Here is a 10,127-nt window from a genome sequence, read left to right as displayed (position 1 = left end):
TCCATCCATCCAACCTTCATCCATCCATCATCCATCCATCCATCCATCCATCCATCCATCCATCATCCATTCATCCATCCATCCATCCATCATCCATCCATCCATCATCCATCATCCATCCATCCATCCATCCATCATTCATCCATCCATCCATCCATCATCCATCCATCCTTCATCCATCCATCCATCCATCCATCATTCATCCATCCATCCATCCATCCATCCATCATTCATCCATCCATCCATCCATCCATCCATCCATCCATCATCCATCCATCCATCATCCATCCATCATCCATCATCCATCATCCATCCATCATCCATTCATCCATCCATCATCCATCCATCCATCATCCATCCATCCATCATCCATCATCCATTCATCCATCCATCATCCATCCATCCATCATCCATCATCCATCCATCATCCATCCATCATCCATCCATCCATCCATCCATCATCCATCCATCCATCCATCATCCATCCATCATCCATCATCCATCCATCCATCATCCATCCATCATCCATTCATCCATTCATCCATCCATCATCCATCCATCATCCATCCATCATTCATCCATCATCCATCCATCATTCATCCATCCATCCATCATCCATCCATCCATCATTCATCCATCATCCATCCATCCATCATCCATCCATCAGTGAGGATCGTCTCAGCTGGAAGTGTTTAATGAGGATCGGAGCTGGTTCTGGGTTTTCCTGATCCCGGTGTGTGCGGGCTGCAGGAGGAGGAACATATTTGGGAATTTTCTTTGCCGAGTCGACTCTGTAACTGCTGGTTTTACAACAGGAGGGAATTTCCTGCTGCGGAGCCGTGAGTCAGCGTGCAGGAGAGCAGGAACGCTGTGACGGGAAGTTTAAACGCTCCGGCTGAACTTCAGTCAGGGAAACACGTTTGGACCAGACTCCGGTTTATTATCAGACTCTGTCTCACTGTAATTTGAATTTAACGAGTTCCTGGTGTCAGTTGTTCCAGAGCTGCTTGTGTCAGAGATCCTTCATCTGTCAAACAACCTTAAACCTTCCAGATGCTAACACGCTAACACGCTAACATGCTATATACTGGGCTCATACTGGCTTACTGGGACCGATACTCACAAACAACGATATAGATAACTTATAAAAGATATGGGCTCATATCAGACAACATGTACGCTGATACATACCGATATATCAGCTGACTGATATCAACATATTAGCTTAATAACATGCTGATGTTAGAAGTTTATTTAGTCGGTTGATTGATTAGTTGCCAATTATTAAATTAATCACTATTAACTATTTTGTGTGATCGACATTTTTCATTATTTTCTGACATTTCATGGACCAAACAGCTAATCAATAAATTGTTTTGAGTCATTTTTTTAAGATAATAAATAAACGTCCAAATTCTCTGATTTCAGCGTCTCAAATGTCAATATTTGTAACGATTATTTTTGTTATTGATTAATCTGTGAATTGTTTCCTTCCTTTATAAGAATGATAATCTTTCTATAAACACAATAAAAACATTTTAGTAACTTTTCTTTAATGAAAATTGAAATTCAGTCGTATTTTCTTATGAAACATTAATTATTTATGAGCTTTAGCTTCTTGAAGTCGGACGTGAAGCTTTTTAATCTGATTTATTCCTTCACAGTTTATTCTGGACTGTTTACAGACTGTGTGTGTGTGTGTTTTATTGATTAATTGATTAGTAATTTGGTTCATAAAATGTCAGAAAAAGTCTAAAACCCAAAGATATTCAGTTTCACTGTCGTCTGAAACAGAAACAGTTTGATCCAGGAAACGTTTGCTTGAAAAGTGACTTCATCAATGATTGCTGATCAGTTTTGTTCAGACAGTTTCTGATCAAACTGATCGATCGATTTGACTTTTTTTTAAACTCTCAGTTAAACTTTTTCTTTTGTGTTTCCTGTCTGCGTTCCAGAGTCCGGACTCTTCAGCATGAGGACCAGGATCAAGGTGCAGCGTGATGTCATCGGCGCTCAGTCCAGGAGAGCAGACGGCTTTTGTGTGACGCCCGCTTCGGTGTGACCGGGAGCTCCTCCCCCGACCCGACACGCACGCCAACCCCCGACGCTCAGACAGCCTCTCAAACACAACACAGATAGTTGGTGGGGGTTCATCGCGGTTTCTGCTTTTCACTGCAGAGTGAGGCCTCTCTCTCTCTCTCTCTCTCTCTCTCTCTCTCTCTCTCTCTCTCTCTCTCTCTCTCTCTCTCTCTCTCTGTGTCTCTCGGCCCGGAGGTTTTCGGGCTGCCAAGCGCCATCAGGATGACATCATACCCGACCGACACAATGGAGCTCTTCATCCTCTGAGGGCCCTCGCCAGGCTGCGTCACTGCGCTGGACCGCCGGCCCGAGACACCCAGGAGGAGGAGGAGGAGGAGGAGGAGGGGGAGGAGGACTACAAGCAGGGGAGGGAGGGGGGTGGGGGGGGGTGGGAGGGAAGGGAAGGGAAGGGAAGGGGGGAGGAGGAGGAGGAGGAGGAGGAGGAGAAGCAGTCTGACATGTCGGAGCGTCCCCCGGGATCAGGATCCGGGATGCTGCTGAGGCCCGGCGCCGTGCGGCCCATCGGGGCGGAGGCTCTGGTGGCCCTGCTGGAGGGGGGGCTGGACCGGGTGGTGCTGATCGACAGCCGGCCCTTCGTGGACTACAACGCCTCGCACATCCTGGAGGCGGTGAACGTGAACTGCTCCAAGCTGATGAAGAGGAGGCTGCAGCAGGACAAAGTGCAGATCGCTGAGCTGCTGCAGCACTCGGCCAAGAAGAAGGTAAAACCCTTTCAAAACATCTTAAAGTCGGCTGTTTGACCTTTTACATGACCTCTGCTCGTTACATGCACCCTGATGACCCCGTGACCTTTCCTCTAGCGCCCCCCGCAGCCCCCGTTAAACACAGACATGAAGGAATCATAATAATGAAGTGAAGATATGAAAGTTGAAAACAAATGAACTTGTGTATTTCTGTAACTCTCTGTCATGTTTTTGGAATGATGATGTTTGTCGGTTCCTCGTTTCTTTGTGTTTTTATCACCAGACGTAGTTTGAGCTGATGTTTCATGCAGGAGGTGATGTGAGGAAGCAGAGACGTCCTCACAGTGAAACTTGTTAAACCTGCTGCTTTTTCTCCTGCTGCTGCTGCTGCAGTCTGAAGTGAAGTTCTGGGCTCCGTGTGGGCGTCTGACCTCACAGCTGTATATTTATATTTAACAAAAGAGATTTAGCGAGCCGCTGAGGTCGCTCCTCCCTTTTTGTGGTGTCGTGTTAAATTGAAATAACAGCTTTTTAAAAGGAAGCTCGCCGGCCAGTTTTATTACTGAGGCAACATTTTCCGTACGATTATGAGCTGTAATTAATTCTGCGTGCAGCGAAGGAGAGAAAGGCGAGTTTCCTCGAGTGAGTACAAGTTAAAGAGCAGCCAAACCGCCGAGTGTGGAGCTGAGAGGAGGGAGGCTGCTGGCTGCCAGAGACCCTCCACTGGTTCCACTGGTTCCACTGGTATATCAGTGTCACCTATTAGTGATTAAATAGATTTAACACTCTGCTCTTTTCTGTATCATAAGACTCTAGAAGGATGTGACGTGTCCTCTCATGTTGTAGTTAGAAATGTGTGATTAATGATATGACGGTAACGAAGGTGTTAATGATTGACGGCGTGTTTCAGTTGGAGCTGCAGGGCGATCAGGAGGTGGTCGTGTACGATCAGAGCTCTTCAGACCCGGCGGCTCTCGGCTCGGACTCTTTCCTCAGCGTCCTGTTGGTTAAACTGGAGAGGAGCTTCCCCTCCGTCCACCTGCTGTCAGGTGAGTCTGTCGACTCTGACGTCTACATCCAGTCTGTCACATTACTGGTTCAGATGAAACAAACCAGATAAAACATGTGGATCGGGGAGGTTTAGAGGCGCTGGCTAGCCGTTTCCACTCTTTATGCTAAGCTAAGCTAAGCTAGCCGGATGCTAACTGTAGCTTCATGTTAAACGGTACGAAACACAACGTTTACTGTCACTTATAACGAAGAAAAACATGAAATCATCACATCTGAGAAGCTGAAACTGGTCGATTGATCTACTAATCATTGCAGCTCTTCTTCATATTGATCTGTCAGCAGGAAAAACATCAAACTTCCCCTTTAAGAAACATCCAAACTGCTTTTAATCAGGATCTGATCTGGTTGACCCTCGTCTCCTCTCAGCTCAACTAAACACTCACAGAAATGATTTATTATTATTATTATTATTATTATTATTATTATTATTATTATTATTATTATGTGCAAACATGATAGAGTATCTGTAGTTTTGCGTGTACACACTTCCTGTCACTAGACTGCAGGAAATAAAAGCAGAAGAAGAATGAATGGAAACATTTATCGCTGTTTTCATTCTCTTCAGTCTGTGAGAAGACGACATGGATCCGTTTAATCAATACAGTCCATCGACTTGATCGATCAGGCTTCATCCGTCACGCTTGTGCTCACGTTCCAGAAACAAGTTTATATCACCACAAAGTCGAGTCATAAATAAATAACATGAAGTCAGAATGAACAGTAAACATGTTCCAGAGCGGAGAAGTGAAGTGTCTTTAATGTCTCAGAGTTCCTGGTTCTCTGATGTTGTTGTGTAAGCGTGAAACCTTTGACCCAGTGATTTTTTGGGAAGGTTTTAGTTGCTGATGGTTGAGGGTGGAGTCCGTCGGTGCAGCATGACATCATGGTTACATAACAGGAGCCTCAGTGGAAAGAAGGGAGGACGCCTCATAAAAACCGCTGCACAGTTCAGACCATCAGTACCTTACTTTATGATCTGTAGATATGACTGTGAGTTTAATGTTAATGATCCAAAGAAAGAATCATTGATCAGTCGATCGACAGAAAATGTATCAACAACTATTTTAATGATTATTTTAGCAAAATGTCCTTGTTGCAGCTTCTCAGATGTGATGATTTAAAGCTTCTCTGTGACAGTAAACTGAATATTTTTGGACTTTTGATTGAAGAAGACGACCAAATGATAAATCAATTGATCGATTAATTGATAATAAAAATAATCGTTGGTTGCAGCTGTTTGTCCTCTAACGAGAGGATTTATTAACAAACACAATAATCAAATCAAATAATAATAATGAAACTCAGGAAGCAGATTATTGATGATTTTCATTATTGATGATTTTCTTCATTAAATTAAATCATTTTCAGAAAGTTAAATCAGTTTCATGTCAGTTTTTAAGAGACGTTGTGTGAACGTTTATCTTCCTGCTTCTTTCATTAGTGAAACATATGGAGGTAAAAGTGTGACTTTATAAATGTGAAGATCAAATCTTTACATCTTTTATAAAAAAATGTTTTTAATGTGAACAAAAAAAAAACAACAAAAAAACAAAAGAGTGAAAATATTTCTGGAGTTCAGAATAACAGACAAAACTTAAAAATACTGAATTTACTGTCAAACAAAGAAAAGCAGAAAATTCTCCTGTTGAGAAGCTCAACGATCAATCGATAATCAATATAGTTGCAGATGTAGATGATTTAGATGAAGGGCATCATAACAGTGATGAAGACATTAAACTTTCACCATATTTATATAAAGTTGTTTTTCAGTCAGTTTTCTGTCAACATGAAGAAGATCCTTATTAATAAACTGTAAATGTATTGATTAAACATATAAACTGATCGATGGAACAAACCGCAGCAACAAGAGGCTGAAAAATAATCACACAACATCTTTATATGAAGAAAAATAAAAAAGGTTTCATAATGAAAGAATATCTGGTGTCGGAGCTGCAGAGCATCAATCCAGAGGCTTGTTGCTAGGCAACAAGTGTGGAGGATGATGAACCGTCTGCAGCCGGAGGGCAGCAGGTCGTTGAATAGAAACAACATCAGATACGCAGATTTATCTGAACTTCTATCAGTGACTAATTTAATTCTTCTTCTACTGTTAATGAAACACTTCCTGCACAGATGTGTCACATTAAAAGCCTCCAACTGCACAGTTATCGGTGAAAGAAATTTGTTTCTCTTTGGCCCTTTGTCGTACTTTAGTCTGAAAATCTCGGTGTGTTTCCTGTCAGGTGGTTTCTGTGAGTTCTCTCACCTGTTTCCTGGTCTGTGTGAGGGGAAGTCCGCCCTGGTGCCCTCCTGTATCTCTCAGCCCTGCCTGCCGGTGACCAACGTGGGACCGACCCGCATCCTGCCTCACCTGTACCTGGGCTGCCAGAGAGACGTCCTCAACAAGGTACCAGCCAGACCTGGATCCTGTCACAGACATCATGAATCCTCTGTGGGGGGTTTATAAAGACCTGCAGAAACAGTTTCTCTCCTCATGAATCATGTTTTTTTAATTCTTCGGCGTCTTCGTGTCTCTGCAGGATCTGATGCAGCAGAACGACATCGTCTACGTCCTGAACGCCAGCAACACCTGCCCCAAACCCGACTTCATCCCGGAGTCTCACTTCCTGCGAGTTCCCGTCAACGACAGCTTCTGCGAGAAGATCCTGCCCTGGTTGGACCGATCGGTGGAGTTCATTGGTCAGCGGGAACCTTCGTCATGTGACTGTAGATCAGGGAACATAATGATGATGTCACAGCAGACGTTTAAACATGTTGAACTAATGACGCATCAGTGCAGCTTCCTGGTGTCGGATTAGGTCTTCTTAACATTTTTATATTCATAAGATGATTATTAAGTGAAGGAATGATTGGAAAACATCTAACTTGGTGCTAATAGTTCATGAACTGTGAGGTTTCTTTTTTACACTTTTGTCACTCCTGAGCCTCCGTACTTCATCCAATCTTCACCAAACTTGCTACACAGCCTCCTCAACCGTCACATGTTTGTTGATACTTTTACACAGCTTCCCTTATGATTGGTTACCGAGGTCAAGTGGGCGGGGTTCAACCAAAATTGGGTCACATGTGCAAAGAGCGAACCTACAGTTTTGCCACCGGGGGGCGCTGCAGTTCACCAAAATGTTTGAATAACGTTCATCTGTTTTAACTCCAGGGGTCGATTGCGCCGCCTTGTGGCCGTTTTATCTTTACCTTCTCGTATCAGCAACAACAAACAGATAATTATAGAATAGAAATACTCCTTTATTCCCGCATGAGTCAAACTAATATCTCTAAATGTTTGTGTGTTTCAGAGAAGGCCAAAGCCTGTAACGCTCGGGTCCTGGTTCACTGTCTGGCTGGAATCTCGCGCTCGGCAACCATCGCCATCGCCTACATCATGAAGAGGATGGACATGACGCTGGACGAGGCGTACAGGTCAGAGTCATATGTGGTTATCTGTCGTTGGTCTGGATGTTTACTCTGTCTCAGAAGACATCAGCGTGTGTTTGTCGTCGGCAGGTTCGTGAAGGAGAAGCGTCCGACCATCTCGCCCAACTTTAACTTCCTGGGTCAGCTGCTGGACTTTGAGAAGAAGATCAAGAGTCCTCTCGCTGCCGACGCCAAACTCAAGTCCCTCCATCCTCAGGAGCCCAGCGGCGAGGCTCCCGCTCCGCTGCAGGACGAGCGGGAGCCTCCGGTCAGCCAGGAGGCCCCCGGGGGCCCCGGCCTGGCCCTGCTGGAGCCCCTCACCCTGCCCTGCGTGCTGGCCGACGCCCCCGAGGAGCGTCTGCTGGCTCAGGCTCTGAGCGGCCTGCAGCTGGCCGACGGCGCCGAGGACAGCGCCCGCCTGAAGCGCTCCTTCTCTCTGGACATCAAGTCGTACGGCGAGCCGGGCGGGAACGCCGCAGCCGCCGCCGCCGTTCACCGGGTTTTCGCGCCGCACGCCGGGCCGGGAGACGCCGCCGAGTTCTTCAAACCGTCCGGCTTCAAGGACACGAGCAGTAAACCCTGCCAGTTCTCGCCGGTGGAGGAGGTGTCGGAGCAGTCCACGCCGGAGCAGAGCCCCGACAAGGAGGAGGCGGACGCCCCGGAGCGAGCCGCGCCGCCACCGCCGCCGATCAGTAAACCTCCACCCGCTGCTGCCACCTGCTCGCAGCTGCATCGCAGCGGGAGCATGGAGGAGAACGCCACCAGCTTCCTGTTCGGTCTGTCCCGCAGCCAGCAGCATCTGGCCAAACCGGGCTCCGGCGGCGCCCTGAAAGGCTGGCACTCCGACATCCTGCTGGGCCCCGTCACCGTCTCCACCTCCTCGCTGGCCGGCGGCTGGTACCTCTCCTCCGAGTCCACGCGCTTCTACTCCACGTCGGCCATCCTGAGCGGCGGCGGTGGCGGCGGCGGCGGCGGCTTCGCGGCGTACAGCTGCGGCCACGGCCTGGAGGCGGTACGGCGGCGCAGCCGGCAGAGGACGGGCGACCGCGGGGACTCGCGGAGGAGCTGGCACGAAGAGAGCAGCTTCGAGAAGCAGCTGAAGCGTCGCAGCTGTCAGATGGAGTTCGGAGACGGGATGACGGACAGCCGGTCCAGAGAGGAGATGGGGAAGGTCGGCAGTCAGTCCAGTTTCTCCGGCAGCATGGAGATCATCGAGGTTTCCTGAAACGCTCTCGGGAGGTTCCAGCGGAGAAACGGAGCAACACACACACACACCGACGGCGCCGCGGTCAGTCGGACGCAGCTCACAGTCGACGGCGAAGGAAGGTGAAGAGTTTAAAAAGTTCAGCTGCAGGCGAAGTCTTCATCAGATAAACGTCATCATCAAACAGACACAACATGAGCTCCGCCTACTGTTAGATCACATGACGCTAAATAACAACAAACAGTCTGTTATTGATCCATAAAAACATCACAGATTTCAGCTTTTCATGTTTTAACAGAAGAAGATTCAGACTAATAATCAGCAACTTTCTCAATAAAGTCTTTTTTTTTTAAGTAAAAATGCCAAATATTCTGTTTTTCTTTGACATATTTAACAGTAAATTGAAGATCTGCAGACAAAACAAGCATATTGATTATTGATTAAACTGTAAACGGCATTTTTTCCCACATTTTATAGACGAATTGATTCTTTTTCTGTTCTCAGAAACTGTGATCAGCATTGTTTTAAACATTTCATCGACCAAACCATGAATCTTTATTGATCCAGAAAACAAATCAGCGGGTTCATTCATTCATTCATCAGTTCCTGCAGCAGTGAGTGAAGAAGACACAGACGCGGGTCGACATGTTGAGGAAAGTCGCAGCAGCGTCTCTGAACTGGTTTTTGTGAGTTTCTCGGACGTCGGTGTGTGTTCGCCGGAAACTCGGGCAGCAGCTGCGAAGTTTCTCAGCATGACGGGAAAAAAAAACAAGGACGACAGAAACTTTTCACTGACTGAACGTTTCGTCTTGTTTCTGGAGATGCTGAACAGGAACGTCGGTGGGAATCTCAGGTGTTGATGGGAGCTGCGGTCCCGACGCGGCGGATCAGAGGACTCAGGAAGTCGGTGTCAGTTTGGTTTGATGACGGACTGAGACGTCGTGCAAGGAAGGAAGTCGGACTTTTTTTCACAGTTAATCTTGCACTACTGTGGCGTGGAGACAGTTTCTCATTAAAAGTGTATAAAAGATGAAAGAAAAATACTTGACGTGAGTGTTTTTTTTAATGCTGTCGGGTAAAGAAACAAAAATATTTCATTTAAAAAATATACGATAAAACATGTTTTGCTGGTTTCTGTCACTTAATGGACTCAGTATAGAAATAAAACAGGAAATAAATTAATATCAGAGTCAAAAAAATACAACCAGGTGAGTTTCCCCTGAACTTCATAAAGTCTAGATAAATGTAATCTCTTATTAATAATAAAAACAAAATACATTTATACAAAACTTTATGTATATGTGTAGAGAGATGAGAGATAATTAAAGACAGAAATAAGAAATACAGGAAACTCAATATGAAAGTGTTTAACAGGTGAGACAGTGAAGCTGCTGTCAGCGGCGCCCTCTGCTGGACAAACCGAGTCATTAAAGAAACACTTCACAGTTTGTTCAAATCTGTCTTAAAACGAACTTTAAACACATTTCAACATCTAAACGCTGCACTTTTCTTTGAGTGTGCAGCGACAGCAGAGTGTGATAAGATGATTGATCGATGATTTATGATCGATCGGTTTCTGTTCAGGAAATATATCTTCTGACAGAAGAGCAGCGGCTAAAGAGAGAAGCTTCATTTGA

General features: G+C 45.8%; 1 protein-coding gene across 1 annotated transcript; it reads left to right on the top strand.

The window, feature by feature from the left end:
- The first annotated feature begins 2,480 nt into the window (after positions 1-2,480).
- On the top strand, positions 2,481-9,533 carry dusp16 (dual specificity phosphatase 16). The gene is made up of 6 exons (XM_044343125.1): positions 2,481-2,801; positions 3,694-3,832; positions 6,098-6,261; positions 6,395-6,554; positions 7,169-7,292; positions 7,377-9,533. Exons 1-6 carry the CDS (start codon positions 2,538-2,540, stop codon positions 8,509-8,511), a joined length of 1,986 nt encoding a protein of 661 aa, XP_044199060.1. The 5' UTR covers positions 2,481-2,537; the 3' UTR covers positions 8,512-9,533.
- Positions 9,534-10,127: the final 594 nt, after the last annotated feature.

The sequence above is a fragment of the Thunnus albacares genome, chromosome 23 (genome assembly GCF_914725855.1).
Source record: "Thunnus albacares chromosome 23, fThuAlb1.1, whole genome shotgun sequence".
Classification (NCBI taxonomy): domain Eukaryota; kingdom Metazoa; phylum Chordata; class Actinopteri; order Scombriformes; family Scombridae; genus Thunnus; species Thunnus albacares.
Note: the sequence above shows the minus strand (reverse complement) of the source record. Positions and strands in the feature narration are given on the sequence as shown.